The sequence below is a fragment of the Carassius gibelio genome, chromosome A10 (genome assembly GCF_023724105.1).
Source record: "Carassius gibelio isolate Cgi1373 ecotype wild population from Czech Republic chromosome A10, carGib1.2-hapl.c, whole genome shotgun sequence".
Taxonomy (NCBI): domain Eukaryota; kingdom Metazoa; phylum Chordata; class Actinopteri; order Cypriniformes; family Cyprinidae; genus Carassius; species Carassius gibelio.
The window spans coordinates 14,667,930-14,694,022 of record NC_068380.1 but is presented as its reverse complement, the minus strand read 5'-3'; the positions used below and the strand labels follow the sequence as shown (position 1 = coordinate 14,694,022).

The window sequence follows — 26,093 nt, the reverse complement described above, 5'->3', positions numbered from 1 at the left end:
ATGAACTGGTTCAAACGATTCCCTGAAAAGTTTCGACTCAAGTGAACGATTCGTTCACGAGTCGGACATCGCTACTCCCTCAGAGAAATTGACAGCAGCTGGGTCGCCTGTGTGAGCAAACCCGAAGGACAGACACGGCAGAAAATAAAACTCTGCCGTTACAGTGGGCTCCCCCTTCCCCTTTCCCCCACCGTTTGAGCGTACATATCAACGAACCGACCCGGACGAGCGCTCTGACTCCGTTTCCCCGCTCTTACAGCGGAGCGGTCAGGACTTTTCTTCCTCGCGAACTGAAACGTCAGTAGCTTAGCCGAGCTAGCGGGCTAACGCGACTAGCTGGGTTCAGCTACAAGGAGGAATTACAATTATTCCACCGAGAGACACTGAAGAATGTCGGGGAAGGAGCAGAATAAACAATCCACCACCGAACGGCTTGTAAAAGGTACGTTTTCTTTGTGAAACCGTACGATTTTATCCAGTTCGCCTGGTTGTGTGTTAACGTTAGCTAACCCGCGCTGGAAGCTGACGAGTGACATTCAGTTTATGTGTGAATATAAATATAAGTAGTGTTGACTGACTTTAAGATAACTTAAAAAGTATAATGACACTCATGTTGGTGGCTTATTTGACAGGTTGGCTCAGGCTGCATGTGGATGAATTGGCATGTATTAAATGAGATCAATGAAGTTTTAAGCTCTAGTGTGCAAACATTACGTAGAAGCAAAGCTCTCATTAGTTAATTAGATCATTATAGGGATATTAGTGGGGCTGCATGATCCTCAAAGTGGTCTGAATATGAAAAGCCCTGGGGATTCATGAATCTGAAACTGTTAAAACGGTCAGGTATTTGATTTTGCATTACAGGTGTGTGTGTGTGTGTGTGTGTGTGTGTGTGTGTATATATATATATATATATATATATATATATATATATGGTGAATTTCATAGTTATTTAAAATTTTGCATTAATATTTTATAATAGAAAATGTATGCATTTTTCTGTGTGTGTTAATTTAGTTGATTAACTTTAGAAGATTAAGTCCATAGGTTTACATTTATCATCATTGCACAACAGTGACTCTAATAACATCATTCACATCAACTGTAGTACATCTGGGGTTTTTTTTTTCACCCTTTTGCTTCCATCCTTCTTTATGGTTTAGGGAACAATCAATTGAGAACTGCCACTTCAGCTTTGCTCTTTTGTCTGAGGTAGAACTAAACTAACTGAAGTTATCTGTGTGATCCCAATCAACCTCATACTTTTAATCCTACTTTAGACACAAAAATAGGATTGACCCCTGGTTAGGTGATGCATTTAAGCATCAACTTATCAAGGGCTCGTGGGAGTTTCTTATGTCAAAGAGGTGAGATGCAGTACTACAACTAATTGGATGTTTAGGTCTGTGGCTTCATGAGTATAGAGTTACCTGGGGAACTTTGACTTGTTTTGGATTAAAATTAGTGTGTCCGCTGACATATATAGTGTTCTTTCCTCTCAGTCCCTTATGTGCTGCTGTCAGCTCGCTGTGTTTTGGCTGATCAGGCTTAATTAGACAGTCTCTGTAATGAGCTGAAAGCGCTGGGCTCTTTAGTAGTTGTCTAGTTCTGGATCCATAATGACTTGCGTCTCCATTTTCAAGTCAGACCATTCAGCGATCCTAAATCGCTACAGAAAAAAAAAAAAACCTCCTCATTAAAACGAGCCGAACTCTCTTTCTGTCTAGAATCCCGGTTCTTCTTTTTTTTTTTTTTTCTGCAGGAACAGGAGCATTTCAGCTCCAAATTGGTTCCAGGTTTCACTGAATGCCTCTTTTCAGTTTAAGCGCTCCAACACCTGGATTTTATGCCACACGTATGTGCAATCGCAGGCTGTCTGAAATTTTTTTATTTTTTTATTTTTTTTGTGGGATTTGTTTTGTTAGCCACAATGGACAGTCATCCCCATTGAGCGAGGTTTGAACTGGAGAACTATAGTCCGTCAAATCACCTTTATTTATATAGCGCTTTATACAAAAGAGATTGTTAAAAGCAGCTTCGCAGTATTAAACAGGGAAGTATCAGAATCAGTGATGCCAACTTCACCACATAAGAGGCAATTATACAGAGAATCAGGACAGTGGAGAGGGAATATTGTCTGATGCAAGTGTTAATTGTAGATTGTTAGCACCTTGAAAGCGCTACTACCCAGTGACCAATCAGAGTCGTGCGCCAGTATTCTTCTTCCACCCCTGTGATAATTCTGTCTCCGCATATTTCCTGGCTGATGAAAGACTTAAGTGTTTATATATATATATGCTTGTTTAGAGCATGCCAGCCTCTTGTTTTGTCCAGAAAACATTGTGTTTGAAGATAAACTGAGTATAGCTTGTGTTTAAAAGGACTATAAGCTCTGTGAGAATGAACTCCAGTGTGATTGAAGTGCTGAGTGGGAGTTGAGGTTCTCACCAAGGCCGCTTCTTGATGAGTCCTCCCACAGTTAAAGCACGGAGCGTGGGGAATCAAGGATTGCAGCGGCACTTTTCTACTATGCACTCGCTCATCAGCCGAACCAAGCTTGGAACAATGCGTCGTAGGCGGAGGAAAGATGAGGTTAAGGGCCTTTAAAAGCTTTGATTAGTTGTTAGACATTGCCACGCAACTCTTTTCTCACTTTCCCCTGCTGATAATGGCAGACAGTCTGGCGGTTTGTGTTGTGCATTTTAAAGGTGGGTCAACAGTCAGTTGAAAGCTTGAAAGGTTAGCATGAAAGAGCAATTCAAGCTGGGTTGCTATCAGTGGCATTTCTTTTTTTTTTTTTTGGAAGGGGTAACATCAACATCACCCTGAATGCCCGCCCTGAAATCATATCACAGTCAAATGCACATCGTCTGGAAATAAGTGAGTTATGCAGACGATGCTATAAAGTTTTGTACCCCTGTCAGGCTGCATCTGAATTTGAGGTTTTGACTTTTTGGCTTATTTACAGATAAGAAACTAGAGCTGTCAGGGTCAGCGTCACCCTGCTTGTGTAATTATTCTGTCCTCATGCATGATTAACAGACCTTGGGCCCCATCTCTCACCCTTTCACCATGGCTTTCCATTCTAGGATCGCTCTTACCAGCCAACATCATCCTTGCTGAGAACCTCAAAGTCCATGTGACAAATAAAATGTTCTCTTAATACCCCCCCACCCCCCCATAAAGAAGAAAAAAGGAAAACAGTTAATGCGATAAAACCACAGATCAGGCCAAACACAGGAAGTTACGCCTTTTCTAGCTTCCTTATTAATATACATGCGGTCTGGTCCAGAAGTCTCTTAAAGGGATAGTTCACCCAAAATGTTACTCGACAACTTCTAGATATTTAAAAAAATATTTCAGCGGTTTTGTCCATACAATAAATGTCAGTGGGGTCCAGAACCACCAAATCGAACCCCATTGACTCCTGCATTTCACAGTAAGTCATACGGATTTTGAAATGACTTGTGGGCTAGTAAATAATGATTAAAATTTTTGAATAAACTATCCTTGTAAGAATACAAAAATCAACTTGGTTTTGTTTTAGATGTATTTTTGAGGGCATTTAAACTTTTAATGGCTGGACAGCTATGCAGTGAGCAAGTGGGTGTATTTTTATTCTCGTAAACCGATCTCCTTTTAACAGGGCCTTCATTGGGTTGGGTTATGACATCATCGAGGGTTGTGTACACCACGAGTGTAGTACAGTCGCCTCACTGCTGGGTAAATACGTATTTTTTTGGCACTTTGATAGTAAAATCCCACTCCTGTCCTGAGGGGCCTCATTTTCACATGCAAATGTGCCACACTGAGAGGTTACACATTTTCTCTACCATCGCCGCAGAAGGGTGAACTCAACCCTCCAGCCAGATAATAGCCCTGTTACAGCTTTAGTTAAAATAGGCAAATGAGCAGGTGTCCTTCCTTTATTCTGTCAGGCATGAAAGATCCGTCGTCTTTCTCTTCCTCATACTGGCATACAACAAGAGCAACACCCTCTGAAGGTTTCTGTCTGAACAGACCCCAAAATCATCAAAAAACTGTTGATTTTGTAAACCCAAACTGATTCTTTGCTCCTAATTCCCCCATTAGAGTCCCTGGAAGGTTCCTAGTCATTCAAGCTTAAAGCATTGTGTTCTCTCATGCCTGTGGCCCCAGCTCTGAAAGCCATGGCCGTTGTCCAGACCCAAATTCTTCTGGAGAGCGAGCCGTGCCAACCTGGCCTGTGACCCTGGCGGAGAGGATTTCATATCGATGCCAGCAGCTGGCCTTCTACCCCACCCCGACTTCAGGACGTAACTTCCTAACCCCTCTTAAACTGGTTTAAATGTAGTGGAATTCCTGCAACTGAAAATAGCTCGAGGCTCAGGGGGTTGCAGAGCGATTCTAGCAGGCATTTGGTTGCATGGTGTTCACCTCACCCCTACACACAGTGTCTGAACGTTAAAACCCAGCCCCCAGGTTGTTGAGGGTTTATTTAAGCTGTCTTCTCCATGACGGCCAGGGCTTCGTGTATTCTTAACAAGGTCTGTGCGTGTTGGTTGGGGGAAGGGACGGGACCAGCTGTGGCCATGTGTGTTCTGATAACCCACATAGCTTTGTGGGAGAGTCCCAATTCCTGACCAATAACGGCAACTGTTATTACCATGCATATGTTTCGCTTTTAGTTTCTGGCAATAAGCTTGGCATTGCATTTTTCAGGCAACCTCGTAACTGGAGAACTGTATGTTTTCAGTTGTCGTCATGAATTGTGTAATAACTTGTCATCTTGCAACCATCAAGTCTCACAATTTAATTTGCCTGTATTCAGGCAAAGACGTTAAAGTAAACCGGCCGACTTCATTCGTCAACTCATTCACACCTGCCAAGAATAGTTCAGAAAGTCATGAACTCAAGGTACACTGAGGTTAAGGTTAGGGTTTGCACCGACATTGTTTAGGGGAAAACATTTTAAGAATTTATTTGATTTAATTTAAGCTTTGCAGTGCTAAGTATTAAAGATTAGCACAGTCACCCCTCACTGTTTGCGCTATGGACAAGAGGGACATGATATGACTTCAAATTGTGTGGCTTTTCGTATGATTTATGGCTGTTGGACAATAGAACAGATGAAAATGGTCATGTTGACCTACAAAAAAAAAATGGGAGCGAGTTCTTTTAAGCAAGCATTTAGCAACTGTTCAGAACACCTTAGCAACTGTATCATGCCATGGCAACCATCTAAAACACTCTGGTATCATTTCAGGGATTTTTGCTACTGGCAAGAACACGGAGAATGTTCAGAACTGCATATTTTTCTAACAGATAAATTAATAAGTAGGCCGGTTTCAGGTTCTGAAAATGTTATCTAGTTTCACAAACAAGCTTTGAGTTACTTTTGATGGAAGCCTGAGAGTGGCATGTTAAGAACCTCTTGGGCTGAGATATTTTTATTTTGAGTAACACCGTAACACATTTTTCTGCCTTTGGCTCTGCACTTTTATCACACACCATCTGTCTTTGAAATCGTGGAGGAGCTGCGCTTCCTTAACTTGGGGACACCTCGGTCAACAGATACTGTGATAGACTCTGAGACCTCACCACACTGTTATCGATTGCACAGTCCTCGCTGAAAACATGCTGCTTTAAATTTAGACATTCGTTGCGATGCTCTATCGGGTAGTTCCTAATCAATATGTGGTCTGAATTGCTCTGGCACAAAGCTTTAATCCATTTGTACTGTCAAAATGGCTTACAAGCCTGTATAATATCGTCTTGGATGTACGTATTATTTCTCTAATATAATTAAACGTCTGCCAGCAGGATTCCCTGTGACTAACAAGACTAAAACTTTAGGCCTCCTTTCTCCTCTTTTTCACAGCAGTGCCATACCCTCCCACGACGCGGCTCACCTTGAAAGAGCTGTACGAGGATGGCAAGCCCAAGCTGGAGCTTTTGAAGAGCCACCTGGTGAAAGAGGGCCGCCTGGAGGAAGACGCAGCGCTATGCATCATCAACGACGGTGCCAACATCCTTCGCAATGAGAAATGCATGCTGGAAGTTGAGGCCCCCATCACAGGTAGGCTTTTGCACACTTGATGACTCGCTGTGCGACACTATAAACCTGCCGTGATTCACAACCAGCTTCTGCATCCAGCATGTGGTTCTCACAAGGATCTGTGCTACACCTAATGCCGAAGGATGACAGAAAAACACGATGCCCACTGGCCATGGTACTCGCCCACATAATTTCTCATAAACAAGAGTGTGTTACAGCGATTTAGTTCCTCTTATGGAGAACGTTATCTAAGACCAATAAAAGTACCCTCTAGGTTTTGCGGTTATTTGATCGGGCATCTCTGATATCATACTTAATCTTTGGTTTTAGTACTGACCTTGACACAGTCCTTAAGTCAGCGAGAAGTGTGTGGTTCTTTTCTTATGAAGCTCAGTGCTTCCCACAGGAATGAAATCTACCTGCAGTGGATTACCTGCGGCAAACAAATGGTCTACTACAGGTGACAAATAACAAATAATGTGTCATTTATTAAAATATTTTAATTTACTGCAATTTTAATTACATAGGCTACTGTTACAATTAATTACAATATAATATTATGCTTTATTATGCATTTAAATGGAGTCTCTCTCGTTGAATGGGACACAGATTTTACTAGTACAATCTCTATATTGAAGAATATGTCAAATAATGTTTTTAGTCTTTTCTTTCTGTGGGGAAGCATTCCAGCCAATGAAATGGAAATTAAATTTAATACAATTAATTGTGTAACCAAAATATCAATAATGCCCAGAAAAAAAATAATAAATATTTATATATATATAAAAACACCGGGACTTTTATATTGAAATGTTTATGCATTCTTACAACCGTCTAAAACATGTTATATAAAGGTCATGAAGTAGACATTGTCATAGTTCATCAACTCAAGTTCATAAGCAGTCGCTTGGCATAAATGTGTGCTATTCATTGTTTGAAAATCACTTTGAAGCAGTCTGATGGGTTGTTGCACGAGACTGTTGAAAGCACAACAGCTCCGCCTTACATTTTACAGTTCGTGCACATCTATTTTTATTAGCGACTGATGCGCACACACTGTCGAGCCTTGTCTGTCTGTGAAATATCCGCCATGTCTCTGCAGTGCAGGGCACGTGGGGACGTCAGCGGGAATAAAAGCTCTCGTGCACATAGTACGAGCAGTCATGAAACAAAACGAGGGAGAGGGGAAATGTTCCTCTTGTCGATCGGTCGCAGATGGTTTCATTATTTTGGCCGGATAAAAATAATAAAAGCAATTAAATTTGGGCGGCAGTTAATATACCTAGGCAGCCCACCCAAGTAAAGTCTATGTGTGGGAAGCACTGGAGCTAGTCTTCCATGTGGTAGCTCCCTAAAGGTCAGAGAAACTGTTGTATCCTAGACTCCCTCTCTCTCACACGCCCCCACACTTTAATTCCCCAGTGGAGGCCACAGGAAACCCCCAGCACTCCCCATACACACAAACAGGTGTGTGGATATAAATGGGCATGTCTATCTACATCTCCCCCCCCCCCCCCCCACAACCCCCCTTTGCGCTCTCTCGTGTTTTTAATAACACACACTATGTGCATGATAATTGGCTTGCAAGAGAAAAGTGAAGAAACTGTGGCATGAATAATTGAGACGGTGTTTCTGCCTACAACCTTTTACCTTGTGGAGGTTTAAGCGGAAGTGGGGTTGGTTTGGCCACATCCTGTTTGTGGCAACCACTATTGATCTGTTCACTCAGCCGATTTGACTGGGCCTAGTATTTGTGCACTTCCGTTTTGGTGGTTTTAATATTTGTGCGCCCCCAGTTGCTCAAATCCTAAGATTTCTCCACCCATTTTTTTCCTCCATCCTGAGCTCATGAAAATATATCCTTGACCTTCTTGTGTGTGCACATTTCACAGCATTCTCTAATGTTTTTTTTTTTTTTTTTTTGGCCGCAATGATGTCACATTGTTTTTGTCGCTTCATCTTCAAGTGGTTTTCTTAATGTGTTTGTCTCCACCTACAGTGTGCGGAGATGTCCATGGGCAGTTTTTTGACCTGATGAAGCTCTTCGAGGTGGGGGGTTCCCCGCACAATACACGCTATCTATTTTTGGGAGACTATGTGGACCGAGGCTATTTCAGTATTGAGGTGAGTGTAATTGTAATGTTCACATTTACAAGTTATGTAAAATGGGGTTAAGTGGTAAACAACTGTTTCTTTCTTTAATGCCTAAACAAATATAAATAAAGGAATACTATAGATTCAATTCATATTAAGCTCTCGGTACTTCATTACATAATAAGATCAGCAGTATCAGTAGCTTGCTGTTGATTAACATAGAAAATAATTTCAGCTTTCTCCTCAGTTCACAAAAACTGTGTGTACAGTAATGCACTTACAATAGAAGTCTATGGAGCAAAACATTGTACATGGGATAAAACGTCAACATGCGCACATTTAATTGAATAGGGTGATATTTCAACCGCTTTCAAACCATGTTCTCGGGATATGTGGTCATTTTTGCAATTGTGAAGGGTTATTTGGAGAAAACTCAACATACAGAAGTTACATCCTTGAAGTTCTCCTCCTGCTAACAGTAAAGAATAGTATTAACGAAGTACAGACTTTTCAGCTTTCCCTTTTGTGATAAAAAAAATAAAAATCAACGTAACCACATTAACAAACAGAAAGCTTCCCATCTCTGTTTTTAAACTGTCCAGCATGTCTTGCCTTGCAGACCTAGTGTATAGAATTGTATTTGATTTTTATTAACTAGTGGGGAAAAACGTATTTTCTGTTATAATCGACAGCATGCCATAGTGATGCACTGAAATTTTGCCACTTGAGATGTTCACATTCAATACAGCTTGGCCCTCAGAGGATGCCATGTGGCTGTGCCATTCAAACAGCATGCATTGTGATGATGCAATCAGCATGTCACCTTTGTCTGTAACACTGTGTCGTCATTGTGAAGCAGCCACAATGATGAAGCAGATGGCATTAAAGGATTATTGATCCCGGCATCCTGCAGGCAAGAGAATGCGCTTCTCAACATCCAACTTCTGTGTAAATTGCTAAAGAAAACTTCTAGTCCGGTTTATCAGCTGGCGTCTTTTATAGCGTTGGCCTTGATGTCTGTTGTCACTCTGAATGGGCCAGCAATCGCAAGTCCTCAAAAAGCTTCCACCCCTGCGCCGCGCTTTGGTTGCAAAGTTCAGGGACGGGAGAAATGTCATGGTTAAAAGGAGCGGCGTAAGAGAGCGGACACACCGCTGCTCGATGGCATCAAACACAGCTGAGGGTCCGGGGCCACTGGCCACCTAAGATGCATAGAAAGAAAGCATGTGTGTTTCACAACAAAGTCCATGCTTAGTTTCTACTCCCTCCCTGGACATCACAGACCACAAAGGACTGAACTTCAGTCATCCGCCGCACCACCTGCTAATGCCCTCTGACTGGGACGCTGCAGTCATCAAACACTTACATAGGTTACGGCACCAGACTTTGTCCCACCCTGACACCCAGAGCTGTGTGGAGAATGCTTCGTTTTCAGTGTTTCTCTCAGTGCAGGGCTTGATAGCTGTAACCTAAACGCAGACTATCCTTCCTGAGAGGATGGAAAATGAATTGTGTATTCTGCAGATTAACATTGAAATCCTGTCCACTGTTACGCAGTGGTGCACTGTGGATAATCTTAACCATGTGCGACCTGTAAAGCCTCGCGTGGAGATGAGCTAATGGAGCACGCAGAGTGACTGACGGGTTAAGATTTGAAGCGAACGTTAATTAAAGCAACTTTAACTTTAGGCACTTTAGTTCCAGTTTCAGAGCTAGGGGTTGAGAGATGATATCAGAAGTGGATGTGAAAAGATTGAAATCATAGTCTTGCTTAGCACAGCAAAGTGTTTTCTGTCTGCTCAGATGTGTTTGTGGTTCAGCATGTTTTGGATGGTACATCAGCTTCAGTTTCTGAAGTTCTTATCTGCCTCTGGTAGGCTAAGGTTCTGTTCGCAGTGGGATGCTAGCTTTACTAAAAAAGGTACACTACTGTCTAAAGGTTTGGGGTCAGTAAGATTTGAAATGTTTTTAAGAGGAGTCTCTTATGCTCAGACAGCATTTATTTGATAAAAAATACAGTAAAAACAGTAATGTTTTGAAATGTTACAACAATTTAAAATAACTTTTGTTTTAATATATATACAGGGATGAGATTTTTCCTTCTAAATACGGATTTCCATATTTTCTGACCTCTGAGGGATGACCCATGTGATTGGCATAGATCCGAGTTTCTTTGAAGAGGGGGGAGGGGTCAGGTTGGTTACTGGATGATGATTGAAATCGGGAAAATGGCCTTAAGCTTTTCCTGAATAAACTGCGAAATTAATCGTGGACCAAATGATCCTGAGAACGCTGTACGAGCTCGCAGCGCCATCTGCAGGACAGTACAAATCGCTCAATGATTCGAAGCGTCAAACACGAGCATATTCATATTTGTGTGGAAACAATGGCAGTGAGACATTTAAAATGATTTATATTTTATAAATGCATTAACATTTAATCAATTTATTTAAAAAATACAAATAAATGCTGTTCATTAAACTTTATATTTAAAAAAAAAAAAAAATCCTGGAAAATAAATTATCACCATTTCCACATTGTTTTCAACATTGATAATAATCAAAAATGTTAGGTCAAATAAATTGTAATGATTTCTAAAAGATCATGTTACACTGAAAACTGCAGTAGTGATGAAGAAAAATCTGCTTTACATCAGAGGAAGATTACATTTTGTGATGTATTAAAATTTAATTTTTTGTGTTCGTAATATTTCATACATTTTTTTTTTTTTCATCAAATAAATTCAGTCTTGACGAGCAGAAGATTAGTTATTTAAAAATCATTGTAATGTTTCCAAACTTTTGGCAGGCACTTTAATAATAATAACAAATCTATATACTTTACTATATTATAGTACTTTATTATGCATGTATGTGTGTATGTAATGTGCTATATGTACTGTATGTGTGTGTGTGTGTGTGTGTGTGTGTATATATATTAGGGGTGTGAGAATTGGTGATGACGGTTATGACGTGAGTCAAATGTGACGGTTCATAACATAACCGTCAGGGGGGGTCCAAGTTGGGTTAACTGATCGGTAAAGGGGCAGAGATTTCAGACCTCCGTTTATTAAGGAGATCTGTCACTAAACTCATCATCCGCGCCAACGTTTTTTGAGCAAATTTCAAAGCCGCACCCGCCCGCCATCCGCTGATTGTTTTGGGGTCTATGGCGATGCAATGCTTTGCTGATGCGAGCTACAAAAAAAAGCCATTGCCATTTGCCCATTAGCTCCGCCCACTACCGGAGAAACTGGTATGTCTTCTGCTTGTTCGAAAATGAATATGAATAATTCTAAATTTAATCCATTATTTTGACAGGAGAAGACAACAAAGAATAGTTTACATATAGAGTGTTGTTTAAGCGTGGTAAGACTCTCGCTCTCTCTCTCTTTGCATGTGTGAGAAACAGCGCTATCAGTAAAGTGACGGTGAGTCGTGCGCATTCACAAAGAGTTTACAGAGTGTCAAATACAGGTGCGCTGTGTGTCCATTGAGATGAGCTGAAAAGTTCAGATCGCTTGATGGAGAGAGAACTCTGAAGCTCAGATGCTGAAATTAATGCAAGCGTCATGCGCTTCAGTCTATGTAGTAAACAAACCTGCACGTCTCTGCCATTCATTAATTCACATTCACGTTTTTAAGAAAGGTTTTCTACAAAGCAAAATTTTATGAAGTGGTAAATATCATGTCTGACGATTTACAAAACTTCATTAAGTGGTAAAAACCATGTCTCCCGATATATTGCGCATCTTATGATCCTATCTAAAAAATGAAAATAATTTTTGATAAAAAATGTTTGTAAAAAATATTTTAATAACACTGTTTTGGCGGTTATAGAGTTCTAATGACGGTGTTCAACTATAACCGCCGGTCTCACGGTTATATACTAACCGTCACACCCCTAATATATATAATATATTAGCACATTACATACATGTATACATAAGTGTAAATTAACAGATCATAACCGAAAACAATGTGTATTGGTCCAGTTGTTTTCTTGAACTAAATACAAAATAATAATAATTTAAAATGTTATACAAAAACAATTGCATCCAGTCCAGTTTTGTGTATAAAAATTTCAAAACTCTTAGTCCTATAAAATGAGTTCAGAAATATAAAAATAAAAATGTGATCTATGTTTGAAATGGAAAGACGAGTCAACCCCATTGCTCACAGGGTGCTTTTTTTTTTTTTTTTTATACCCGCCTCAGTGGCAAATGAAATCCGTCTTTAAATCTTCCATGCATAAAGAAAAACTGCATATTGTATATTCTAGTGTGCTGTTATGATACAATGCTTTTCATTTTTCAGCGATCTATTCCTTTAATAAAATATCAGAGTAATGGAGGCATAATCCTCTTAAACACTGAACCTGCTGTGTCGTGGCCTTCCAGCATATTAGTTTGAGCTGAATCAGAGCACTAATGATTGTTCAGCAATATTGTGTTTGTTTAGGTTTGACTGAACAGATTCTTTTCATATCCACATATCAAAATAGACTCTTTAACACATGGTCTATACTGATGTTTAAGGCTGGGTAACTGCAGCTATCTTTTATAATGTGAAATGCATTGTGATGCATATTTGAATCAAGGCACTAAATGTACAATATGAATACACACATACACAAAGACCAAAGTGCTATTTGTTTTCTTGTTTTTGTAACATGCTCTTTCTGTTTACATCTCCAGTGTGTGCTCTACCTGTGGGCCTTGAAGATAAACCATCCGAGCACCCTCTTCCTCCTCAGAGGCAACCACGAGTGTCGGCATCTCACGGAGTACTTCACCTTTAAACAAGAATGTAAGCTCCGCTCTTTAGAAACTCGCAATGTGTGTATAAACGTTATCAAGTGAATAAAATTAGATTTAGCCACATTCTATCATTCAAGTCTGTCATGCCAATTTTTTTTTCCCTATTACCATCGTGGCATCCCGAGAGAGAGAGAGAGAGAGAGAGAGAGAGAGAGATCATGTCACGGGAGTATTGGATGATGGGCCGCAGGCACAGAGCTCAATCACGTCCCTCAGCACTCGTCAGGGCTCTTCACTCCCCAGATTTACATCAGCCCAGTCATGACAAATTCTGACAGCTAACTGAAACCCTCACATCGAACGGCTGCATGCTTTCCACCAGCTGCTGATCATCAGCAGACCCACACAGAATCTGTACAAAATTGTGACACCCATCATTCATGCAGTTATATAAATCCCTCGTCGACTTATGTGTTTATGAAATATTTTGGCTAATATAACTGTGCTTCCAGCTGTCACTATGTAGTTTAGTTTTCTCAGCCCTCATGGTTGCAGTGTTACATTTTACTATGATTAAAGTGTGTGGGTTATTATTGGCTATATATATTATCCAAAAATCATATCTCTATTATAATTCTTTATCATTATTTTAAATCAGAGGTTTTTGCAAATATTTAACGAATGATAAGTATTAATAAGAGCTGGTCAGTAAACTTCGTAACACCGTTGGATCCTCAAGCTCTCGCGAAACTTCATCACTTCCCCCGCCTCCACTCAGATTGACGCGCCGCGTACAGCCTGAAGGAGACAGATCTCCGCTTCAAGGGCAGACAAATAACTGTTTGAATAGTACAGCATTTTCTATACTCAAACACTATGTATGTAAAGGCTAATGCTTTTATGTGTATGGAGACTGGAGAAGTAGGTTTTTTGCCATCTAGCCAATATACTTTTTTACATTTTAAATATCCTGTGCATAAGTGCTTAATCCTTTATATCATGAGATTTTGGCCAAGTGTGTTAAACGGCAAGAAAAACTAAGCACCCATATACCAACAATAAATGTTATATTACCTGTAAAAGGGAATGATAGCATATAATGCACAGCACTTGCCTCAGATGCGGCCGTTCTGTTGACAGACAAAACACACAAATATACTAATTTGCCGGCCAAAAACCTTGTTAACTCCAATTTAGATTGTTTTTAATGTAGCCTAATGTTACTTGCACGTGTCTGATTTAAAATAAATATTTATATATATTTATTTTTTAATCTCTACCGTTTGATAAATTATCAAACTAAGTTACTTGCAGTCCAAGTAACTTAGTTCAACAATGAACAAATGGATCTGAGGTTCTGCTCCAAAAACTCTCCAGTCAAACTCCCTAATTTAGCCAATCAGGAACCACCCAATGGCATTTCAGTTTGGATCAGCAGAATCTTGGCTGTTAATGCGTTCATTCAGCCTAGATGGAGGCTGGCTGCTTCTCTGTCCAGCTATAATCAAAGATGCTTTGATAATGATGTGCTACTTCTCCGCTTGCTAGCTTATTGCAGTGTAGTTCTTTGCTCATCACGAGGCAGCCTGTTTCTTATCTGTCAGTGCTGCTGTTTACAATACGCTAGACGGCTGGCCTGTTCTAAAATGTCAGGATTTAATGGAAGTATTGTTTCACATGTAACCTGTCTCTGGCCTCAGCCTGCTTTAATCAGCCTCCCGCCATGCTGGTTTCCTTAGTTCATCCCAATTAGCACGCGGGTCTGCTGCAACATCACCGAACAAGGCATGCAAACATCCTCTTCCTCTTCCATCTATTCCTCCAGCCTTGGAAAGTTGGCAAGCCTCGGTCTGCCCTCACCCACCCAGCATTACTGCAACAGTATATGTCATATGGACATTGTGACAGCCTTGGCTTGAAAAGCTTATTCACTCTGCTTGTGCCTGTTTGCAAAGACAATGGTGTTTTTATTGTGGTTCTCTCATCACAGGCAAGATTAAGTACTCAGAACGCGTGTATGATGCCTGCATGGATGCCTTTGACTGCCTTCCCCTGGCCGCTCTGCTCAACCAGCAGTTCCTGTGCGTTCACGGAGGCCTGTCCCCCGAGATCACCTGCCTCGATGACATCCGGAAAGTAAGTAAAGTCCTGTGCTGTTGCATAGTGTGTGCGACATTCATGGCAGGACAATATTGGAAGGTGTTGAATTTGTTTCGCTATTGTAATGACTTTTTTAAAAGGGATAAATTTAGACCTGCAACTGCTCAGAGGGAGTTGTACCACTAAATCACAACAAGATGTCAACATGCTGAAAACCTCTGAGAATTTACATCTTTAAACTGATCTCCTTTTAAATCTCTGGTGTTATTATTATTATTAATAACTATTATAATAAAAGAGCTATTTTAAGTGTAATAAATTATATAGTTAATAAATATGATTTATATTAATGGCAATAAAAAAAGACACTTTTTAGTTGTTATATTTAAAACAGTTTATTATATAATTCCACATTGTTGCCTTTTGAGTCAACCATTTTATTATAATTATATTTGTTTACTTATTGTTATTATAATATATATAATAAAATAAATAACATTAATAGCAATAATAATATTTAAATGTAATTATAAAATGGTTACATTATTTTTTATGATATTGCTATGTACTATACTACTTTCACTATAATAATTATTATTATATAAAATGTAGGATAATTATGCTAAACAAATTTTTTTTTTTTTAAATGGTATAAATGTAAGATGAATTTATTTGGGGATATTAATAGTTAGTTTTAACATAGCTCAGTCTCCCTTTCTTTTTAATTGGGATCTGGGAACCTTCAGCAGTTTCTGATTTGATTACCTTTAACATCTAGCCGATATGTTAACAGTCACAATTTCAGATAAATAAGAATGTCCCAGTGCATTTAAGACTTAAAAATCTTTAGTGGTAACCAATGCATAGAGTAAGACGGGTGAAATGCTCATATTTACATGTGCCAGTAAGAAGTCTAGCAGCTGCATTTTGGACTATTTGGATTGACCTATATAGATTGAATTGCAGTAGTCTAGAGAAAATATAAATACATGTATTACTCTCTCGAACTCTGCATTGGTTAAATCTTTTTTTACTTTGGCCTTTATTCTCATCTGAAAAAAAAGCATGATTTGATCTGCATTTAACTACTTATCAAATAACAGTCAAAGACAAAAAAAGTGATCTGTTTTTAACAGATGCCTTTACATAAGTAGCTAAGCTGCCCAACACTTGATTTAAGCTGCTAGAGACTGCTAAAGGTCCAAACACAATTAAGTCTTACTCTCATTTAAGTTTAAGAAATCTTTGGACATCCACGTCTTCATTTCTGACAAACAGGCAATTAAAGAATACAGTACAGCATTGTAGGGGTGTAACGGTGTGTATATTCGTACAGGGCTTTCGGTTCGGTGCACGTGTGTACCAAATGACGGAATGCAATATTTAATATTTAAAATAAGTACATTTTCGTGTTTCCAAACGAACATATTAAGTGGCAGAAGTCTCCGCGTTCAGCGCAAATCCCGCCCTGCAGCTGATTCTAAGGCCGGCGACACACTGGATGCGTGGCGCAAGCATCTCAGCTGCCTGCGGCTCCCATGTTAACAGGTTAGAGCTTGCAGACTGCCTGCGTTGAGACGCGCGGAAAACGTGTGCATGCTAGAAATAGAACCAACGCCTATTTTTCACGCAAGCGTGTTGGAAGCGTTTCCAGGCAAAATAGAATAAGAAAATGTTTATTTCATTTTGTACACAAATACATATTAATTCATGACACTTTGATGTTTGAAAGTCTATATGGACATAAATTCAGATAGAAATGTAATTTAAAAAATAAATTAATAATTATCGATTTTCAAATATTGCACCTGTCAAACATACATAGTCTATTTTGCCGTCAATACTGTTGACTGTGTCCTTTATCAGTAGGCTTTATATTTATGCTCAACATGAAGTATAGATATTGTTGTCATGAAGACAAGAGCCTGGTCTGTCGGGGGTCTCTCTGTCACCTACAGCAGCAGGCACGGCACGGTTCTGGTGAAGCAGGCCTACAAGCTGGGATTGGTAATGCTGCACTGTAATCATAGTTATTTATTTATATTTTTCATTATATGTTATTATATGATATTGGTTTGAGACTGAGAGTACTTTATTTAGTGGAGAACTTTGCAGCAGTATTTAATTTTTTTATTCGTTTTTTTATTTTATATATATATTTAATTAAAAAGTATAAAAAAGTGTATACTAATAAACAACCTGCAGTTTAATGTTTGCATTTCTTTCCCTTACTGTACCGAAAATAAACCGAACCGTGACTTTAAAACCGAGGTACGTACCGAACCGTGATTTTTTGCATACCGTTACACCCCTACAGCATTGTCATTATGCTTGATGGGTACACATATTTGAGTGTTGTCTGCATAATTTTTTTTTCTAAAAATTAAATTTTTATAAAATTATATTCCATTTATAAAGAAAACAAAATGGGGGCAAGAATAGATCCTTGGGGAACCCCACAGGTCATACGTAATCTGGAGGATAGACATCCATTTATATAAACAGAAAAAGTTATATTGTTCAAATAGGATTTGAACCAGTTCAGTGCATGACCTTTAATACCCACGCAGTGATCAAGATGAGAAGTAAGAATATCACAATCGACCGTATCAAAGGTCTCACTCAAATACAACAGCAGAAGTGTTGTATAGGGTCCTAGAATCAACTGATTATAAAATATAATTTGACACACTTAAAGAGCTGATTCTGTACTGTGATGTTCCCTTCCAGACAGAAACGATTCAAAGACCTTATTCGACTCTAAAAAATGTAATAATTGGACAGAAACTACCTTCTCAATGATTTTAGAAATAAAAGGTAAATTAGAAATTGGCCTAACATCAAGGTTAGATGTTGGTTTTGTTTTTTTTGTTTTTTGTTTTTTTGTTTTTTCAACAGTAGCATTCTTTAAATATTCTGGAACAAATCCTACAGAAAGACTCTTATTCATTATTGATAGGATACAGGGCCCAATGACATCAGAAACCTGAATAACTAGCTAGGCAAGCTGGAATAATGTCAGTACAGAATACAGATGTGGTTAGTTTTAAAGGAAAACTCCACTATTTTTGAAAATTGAGTATACAGTTGAGAATTACCATTTTTGAATCCATTCAGCTGATCTACGGTTCTGGCGGTAGCACTTTAGCTGTAGCTTAGCATTGGTCATTTAATCTGATAAGCCGTTAGCATCTTGCTCAAAATGACCAAAGAGTTTTAATATTTTTTTATATTTGAAACTTGACTCTTCTGTAGTTACATCGTTTACAACTCTGCTTTTGCTGTTGCAACTACACAAACTAGCTGGGGACCATTTTCAGGCCCTACGTAATATCACTGCGCCTGCTGCATCTACGGTACGACAGCAAAGTTCCTTGATTATTACGCTGGAATGAGAGTATAGTTCCTAGCCATATCAGCTTAGAAAATCATAACTTTCATTTTCCATCGGTCTTCATACATGTTGTAGTCTCAGCCTCAGATGTCACGCCCACAGAGCGTTGGCTGAACGTCTGATGCATATGGCACACAAAAAATATAAACACTTCATGAGTGTCGAAGTCGTCATCGTATTGGATGAATTCTACTTGATTTCCGTGAGACGTGTGTGTCTCGTTCTTTAACGTTCTTCCTGGAAACAAAGATACAATGGTGCCAAACCCCCTCACGAAAGAAGAAAGCCTATAGTGTTTACAACTGTGACAACGAATGCTTATCAATATCAACTAAACACTGGATTTTCAAAAGTATGTGAAATATTTAAAGTTCACAGCACAGAATCTTTGAAATGTGTCCAAGAGTTTTCCACACCGGTCTATTATTGTGACGATATTTCCATGCCTCGAAACACGATGATGACGAAACAAACTGTGATTGGTTGTTTGACATGTTGGTCAAACGGCCTCTACCGTGGGCCTTGGCCAATGAAAGCTGCCATAGATTCCAGACCTTCAGTCTGAAGATCTAGCTACGCGAGACTATAAAGGATGTAACTACAGAAGAGTCAAGTTTTAAATAGAAAAAATATAAAAACTGGTCATTTTTGCGAGATGCTAATGGTCTGATCAGATTCAATGGTGTATCTAAGCTAAGCTAAAAGTGCTACCGCCAGACCCAGAGATTAGCTGAATGGATTCAAAAACCGTAAAACTCAACCAATTAACTTAAGGGGAGTTGGAAATTAGTCTATTTTAAAAAATAGTGGAGTGTTCCTTTAACTTCGTTACCAGTTCATGAAGAGTCCATCGAGCTAGTTTCAAAGGCATTAAAAGATCAAGTACAAACTAGAAAAGAGGAGGTATCATAGTAAAATGTAATAATAAAAATATAGTAATAGTTTAACATGTCTTTTTAAAAAGTATTAGAGATGTGTGAGCACATTGGTTATAACGCTTTTAAAGTCTATTTGTTTTCAGACCATAAAATGATTGTATTTAGTTATTTCCTTATTAATATGTGCTTGGATAAGATGATGGTTTGCTCATTGCTTTCAGTAATCACTTAATGTCATTTAAAAATCTGTCACTGATTTGAACGTTTTAAGCAGATGCGAACAGAGTGAATTTGTTTTGTTGCTGTGACCGATAAGATGGTGCTTTCTTATATAGTTCTAATTGTTTGTTTTGCACTGTTGGGTTACAGTTAGACAGGTTTAAAGAGCCGCCAGCTTTCGGGCCGATGTGCGACCTGCTGTGGTCTGACCCTGGCGAGGACTACGGCAGTGAAAAGAGCTCGGAGCACTTTTGTCACAACAGTGTGAGAGGATGTTCCTATTTCTACAGGTACTCCAGCTGACGGTCTGCCCACATGCACATTTGTTTGATAGCTGCCTACTCAGTCCCCGTTCAGTCACACCTCTCAATGTTAGTCATGCCGTTTTGACTGATGGACTGCTGGAATCGCTAATTACTCCTCTCTCCGTCTCGAACAGTTACCCTGCAGTATGTGACTTTCTGATGAATAACAACTTGTTGTCAGTTATAAGAGCACATGAAGCCCAAGATGCAGGGTGAGTACACTGCACATCACACTCATAAACCAGACTGCTCTGAAATGAATGTGAATAGCTCTTATATTAACTCTTACTGACAATTTCCCTAATTTCACTAACCCGCTTAGGTATCGAATGTACAGAAAAAGTCAGACGACAGGCTTCCCCTCTTTAATCACAATCTTCTCTGCACCAAACTACTTAGATGTGTATAACAATAAAGGTAAGAGCTCTCTAGACAGTTTTGAGCCTGTGCCATTTTGCTGAGCTTTTTAATTTTTGTCATTGTGCAATTTCAGCAAATATCATAACACATAGAAATTCATGAAGTCAGGATATACATATTAATTTTTTTTGTTCAGATTAGATTACTCTTAAAATCAGAACAGGCTTTTTGACTTTTTTTTTCTTCTTCTTCTTTCACCCTTCAAGCTGCTGTGTTGAAATACGAGAACAACGTCATGAACATCCGGCAGTTCAATTGCTCTCCTCACCCGTACTGGCTGCCCAACTTCATGGACGTGTTCACGTGGTCACTGCCCTTCGTCGGGGAGAAAGGTAAAGAGCAAATGGGAATGGAAATGTTTGATTTTTTTTAAACATCGGTTTTGGTGCCCATCAGAAATGCATTTGCAAAATTATGGGTTGTGGTTTTAAAAATAAGTTTTACCGAGCATCAATTCTGATTTGATGGTTTATTGAATCCTTATGAAAATATTCTAACAGCATTCATTAACTGTACATAATGACCAAACGGTTATGCTGAACACTATGAAGCATGTAATTAATAGAAGTATGGTTTTTCAAAAAGCGTATGTTAAAGTTGGTCTTCTCTCTTGTGCTCTCAGTAACCGAGATGCTAGTCAACGTGTTAAACATCTGCTCTGATGATGAGCTCATGTCAGAGGGAGATGATACATGTGAAGGTAAGAACACAAAGAGCTGTTTTTCTGAACTTCTTGAGCTTCCTCTTATGGATGGGTCTGTGTTTGGAGGTTTTGCTGCATTGTAGCATTTTTTTTTTTAACCCCCAAATAAATTCAGTTGAGTCGAGCCCTACTGTGGTCTGATGTTGGGGGTATTAGCAAAAAGATACACTACCGTTCAAAATTTTGAGGTCTGTAAGATATTTTGAAAGAAGTCTCTTATGTTCACCAAGGTTGTTTATTTGGAGAAAAATGAATACATTCAGGGATATTATGAAATTATTACAGTTTCAATAACTGTTAATCTATCTGAATCATTCTAATATGATGATTTGCTGCACAATAAATGTTTCTTATTATTAATGTTAAAAACAATTGTGCTGGTTTTATGAAAACCATGATACATTATTTTTCCGGATTTTTTGTTTAATAATAAAGATCAAAAGAGCAGCATTTATTATAATCAATTAAAAGCATTCTTTCGGAATATCTATTCAATTTTGTACGGTAGGGTATTTGACAAAAATATTGTAATAAACATTTACTTCAATTAAAATGTACAAAATTGTGCTTCGTTAACCTCATCACTTAAATGTCTCCTTTCTCCCCTTTCTTTTGTCTCCTCAATATGGATTTCAACTCTGTTAAATATATACCAGCATGCCCCTCTTCTCATCAAATAATAGTTCTCTGATTAGTGCGTATTAGTCCTCAGCGAATTAACCATTATTTCTATTTAGGACACAATATTCTTGTGTGCAATTGCTTTAAATACAAACTCAGCATTAATTGTGTGATTCAAATGGGCTTCCTGCTCTATTGTTCAATCTGTTTTATGGATATATATATATATATATATATATATATATATATATATATATATATATATATATATATATATATATATATATAAAACACTTCAGAGAAAGGATGTGCATAAACAGTACTTGTGTTATACTTGATTCAAATTACGTTCTTTTTGTTATCATTTGTCAGTGAATTAAATGTATTGCCTTCTAGCCAAACATGCATTGCCCTTAGCAGCTTACCTGAGCTGAGACAACCTGTATTTCCATTCAGTCACTTCAGTCATTTAAAAAGAATTACTGTTCTTAACGCAAGAGCCGTGTGAAGTACAGTGTAATGAAACCAGATGAACCCGTTCTGAACGCCCCCACCCCACTTCTGAGGAGCTGTCAGGAAGGAATACAGTGTCCCATTTACTGTTCTTGATGCCCGTTTGATTTGTCCTTCTTTTTTGAATTCTGCATAATTTTAACTTGGCCTGACACACTTCCTCTCTGTGTCTGTGAGCCTTTGAGTTTTGAAACGGGGTTTATTTATTCCTTATGGGAGTTCAGGATGAAATGGCTCATTTGATCTGGAGTATGTATGACTCTTGCCATCAAATAGGACTAGTGTGCAGATAATGATGTTGATTTATTTTTTGTTCTGCATAAAAGCTGTTCATAATATGTACAAGGTTTCAAGTTAACCGAAATACAGAAAATGATTCCCACCAATAAAACTAGACCCTAAAATTCCCTCACTCTGTTTGTCTTTTGCTCTGTCCCTCATAATTTGTGCATGTTTGTGGCAGGTGGCACCCCGGCAGTCCGCAAGGAGGTGATCCGAAATAAGATTCGTGCCATTGGCAAGATGGCCAGAGTTTTCTCTGTTCTTAGGTGAGTATAAACACACACAACGTACAAATCCCTCATGGCCAAGGATTTCACACACACACACACACACACACTCTCTGTTCTGCCCATCAGAGATGTGCACCTATTCTGTAAAAGCATAGGCAACAGTACTAGATGCAAGTAGTATCAGAAGACAATAAGAGAGAGGTTTACACAATTTAAATAAGAAATGTAAGGTAGATAGATCTATCCGTCTATCTCATACATGTAGTGTTTTTAATGTATACATATGTATATAATATATTTATTTTGAAGAATATAAGGTCAATAAGTGTCTTACAAAATCAGAAAGGTCAAATTATCTGATATTTTATGTGTGGGTGTGTTTTCAGAGAGGAGAACGAGAGTGTGTTGCAGTTAAAGGGCTTGACCCCCACTGGGACGTTGCCTCTGGGTGTGCTGTCAGGTGGCAGACAGACCCTACAGAGCGGTAAGTATCGCTCCCAGCTTCATTGAGCTGTGTCTGCGGTGGTGTGGGGGCTGATACCTGCTCTCCACCGACCCCCTGCCACTGTTACCCACTCACTCACTCTCTTACACTCTCTCTCTCTCTCTCGCTCTGTTTCTGTCCCACCTCGTCCCACAGCTCTGCCTCTCTCACGGTGCAGCACACCCATCATCGACTCGATTGAAAGTGTTATTGTTTAAAGAGGGGAGAGATTTTACAAGGGTTTGATAATGAAGCGGATTTAAATCAATACGCTTCAGATTTCCTGAAAAGCACGGCTGAGATCATCGCAAGTGCCAAGGAGCTGCTGTGGGTGATGCTTTCACAGTGAGAGGGGCTCCTGTGAGCTTATGACTATGACGCAATATGACCCAATTTAACCAGAGCCTTGGGTATGATATGCCTCTTCTCCCTGCCTTCACTGTAAAAACTCATCAGCCTGCCGCATCCTGTTGCCCTCCTACTAACAACCACATTAACATGGTCAGGTTTGTTTTTGATGAAAGTAGGTGAATTTAAATTCAGTATGATTCAGAATGCACATACTAGGGGTTGGGGATTGAACAGAGCTCTAACCCTAAAGGTGCAGTCATATTAGTGCAACTTCAGCAAAAAAAAAAAAAAAGGCCCATGTTATGTTGTCAGAAGTGTAGCAATGTTTGAAAAATTTCTCCAAGCAACAGTAAATGTGACTGCACCTTAGTTTTGGTGTCTCTAACAATGTTTGTGTTGAAAGACTGACATGCATTGTGTTAAAAAGAAAGATACATCAAAATTGTGCTATTATTTTTATTGTTCAGATTTAAGGTTTTCAAGTCAGATCTATAGTATCTTACGGACTTTAGGTTTGACTTTTTTGATTTGAGCCGAGGCAAAGCCAGCCAGACGTTTTTTGCATTTGCAAAATACTTTTTTTTTTATTTGTAAGGAACAATATAAAGAGGGCAGAAAATTATGGGCTTTAACTCTTGTTGCTCATATGGGCACAATAGCTAACCGTTTCTGAGTATTATACTCCTAGGCCACTCCTAGACCACTTTTCTGACAAAACCACTAAATGTGTATGGGTTTGGTTTTTTTAAAGCATGCTCTGGGCACCCTGTTTGAAAACCCGTACAAATGAGAACTCCAAAACTGTCTTGAACAAAAGAGACTTTAAGAAATATTAGTTGGAACTGCACTTCCAAGGAAATGTTAATACTTGGAGATCTGTGGCGTTAAACAATTTTGGAAAGCCCAGCTCTTTAGGTCATATGTCAAGGCACAATAAACTACAACATGGTCTAATGATTGTAAAGTGTTGGTGGTGCACTGGGGGAGGGGATGTAAATAAAAGGATTCTTCAGTAGCTGAAAATAGAAATAAAGTGACACATCGCTTAAAGCGGTCTTGCCTCTCATCTTCCTGTGAAGGCCACAAATAAACTGCCATCATGCATTCACAGTTCATTGCTTGGCGTTTTTTGACAGAAAAACCCTCTCCTTTTTTGGCTATTGTATACCTTCAGCTTTAAAAATAGACTAGATCCATGTCGAGAGTAGTTCAGGAAAAGCATTGCATCTCAGAATCAAAAGCCCAGTTTCTCAAAAACAAACCTGGCCAGGAAAAAACAAGTCTTGAAATCTGTTTATGTTCTGGATGAAGCAGTCGAACTAACCTCTCAGTTTTCTTCCTGTGTGGCATGTGAAGCATTCGGGCTGGTGTTGGGAGGGGAAGATGAATAATTGGGTTTGAATGGACTTGTGATTGCATTGATAACTTGACTCACTTTCTTTCCCCGTTCGTTTTGGGCATGGCACTACTACTCATGCTTACACAGCCACCGTAGAAGCAGAGGAAGCACGAGGTATGCAAGACATCTGTGAAACCTTCTCAGTGTTGTCTGTCTGTCACCCTGCCCCTTGGAATAACTGTCTGTCCTTCCTGTGCATCTCGTCTCTTCTGTAGTCGCTCGATGTCCTTTAATATATTTTTGTGTGTGTGTACTGTATGTAGTTTGTTACCTGCTTGTTACATCTAAACTAGCAGTTTTGTTTGATTTGCACGTTGAGAGATTTTGTTTCTTTTGTTCAGTTTGCATTAAAAAGTGCTAAGTGTGTGATTTCTGCACCACTAAATGAATAAAAATTCAACCCCTGCAATAGTATCCGCAAAACATTTTGCTTTCATTGTGTGACTCAGTATAGCAATGAACTTGTGTTAAGAAACTAAATATGGTTCGGTTTGATAATCTATCACCATCTATGACTTCTTTTTTCTGTGGAGCACCAAAATATTTTTTGTTTAAAAAAAAAAAAAAAAGTGGGCGGGCGGTTACAATGAGAAAAAGTTTTGGTCTCCATTGACTTCCATTGAATGGACAAAAATAGTCCTTCCAAATAAATTTTGTGTTCCACATGAGAAAGCAAGTTGTACAGGTTTGAAACGACAGGAGTGCGTAAATAACATTATTTTCATTTTTGGGTTAACCATTTCTTGTAACGCTTGATAAACTGGTAGATTGGGCTGTTGAGAAAGGGCTGTTTCACAAAGTCTCAAGCGCACAGCTGTTTAAAGAAGGGAAGCCAGAGGCTGGGGTGTGAGCAGACCACAGCATGAGACTGAATCTTTGTTTTTATCAGTTTCACTTCCTGACCAAAAAGCACCCAAATAAACTGAGATCTAGGCCTGTTTTTGCCTTTTTAATATCAGGCTTGACGTGGGTAAATCAGCGTTACTGGTTAACATTATCTAAACTAGTTAAAGCTTTACTGTACTCCCTCAGCTTCTCTTTTTCTCGTCGCAGCTGGTTGATTGGCTGACTGGTATATTTAGCTTTATTTCAGCAACCTTTTTGACTGCTCTTTGGGGAAGAACAGCCTTCTGTAGTCATGCTACATTTAGTAACTTCTGGAAAAGTTAACGTTGGGATGTAGGGCTGCTTGATTTGGGGGGAAATGTATTGCTTTTTTTTATTTATTAATTAAGCTCCAGCTTTTCTGTGCTTTGATTTAGATATCAATGTGACTGTATGATAAAAAGTATAATAAAAGTTGC

General features: G+C 39.0%; 1 protein-coding gene across 2 annotated transcripts in view; it reads left to right on the top strand.

Annotated features, from left to right (window-relative positions):
* The first annotated feature begins 50 nt into the window (after window positions 1–50).
* Window positions 51–26,093, top strand: part of LOC128021303 (serine/threonine-protein phosphatase 2B catalytic subunit gamma isoform) — a 29,728-nt gene continuing 3,685 nt past the window's right edge. Inside the window, exons 1-13 of one of the 2 annotated variants that reach the window (XM_052608417.1) lie at window positions 52–442; window positions 5,861–6,058; window positions 8,037–8,161; window positions 12,828–12,939; window positions 14,881–15,026; window positions 19,632–19,771; window positions 19,921–19,998; window positions 20,109–20,203; window positions 20,413–20,538; window positions 20,829–20,906; window positions 22,507–22,591; window positions 22,942–23,039; window positions 24,877–24,903. In XM_052608417.1, coding sequence (XP_052464377.1) covers window positions 391–442; window positions 5,861–6,058; window positions 8,037–8,161; window positions 12,828–12,939; window positions 14,881–15,026; window positions 19,632–19,771; window positions 19,921–19,998; window positions 20,109–20,203; window positions 20,413–20,538; window positions 20,829–20,906; window positions 22,507–22,591; window positions 22,942–23,039; window positions 24,877–24,903 — 1,360 coding nt within the window. In that variant the 5' untranslated portion in view covers window positions 52–390. Of the gene's footprint in view, window positions 443–5,860; window positions 6,059–8,036; window positions 8,162–12,827; window positions 12,940–14,880; window positions 15,027–19,631; window positions 19,772–19,920; window positions 19,999–20,108; window positions 20,204–20,412; window positions 20,539–20,828; window positions 20,907–22,506; window positions 22,592–22,941; window positions 23,040–24,876; window positions 24,904–26,093 lie in introns of both variants that reach the window. The other variant, XM_052608418.1, reaches the window with a different exon arrangement.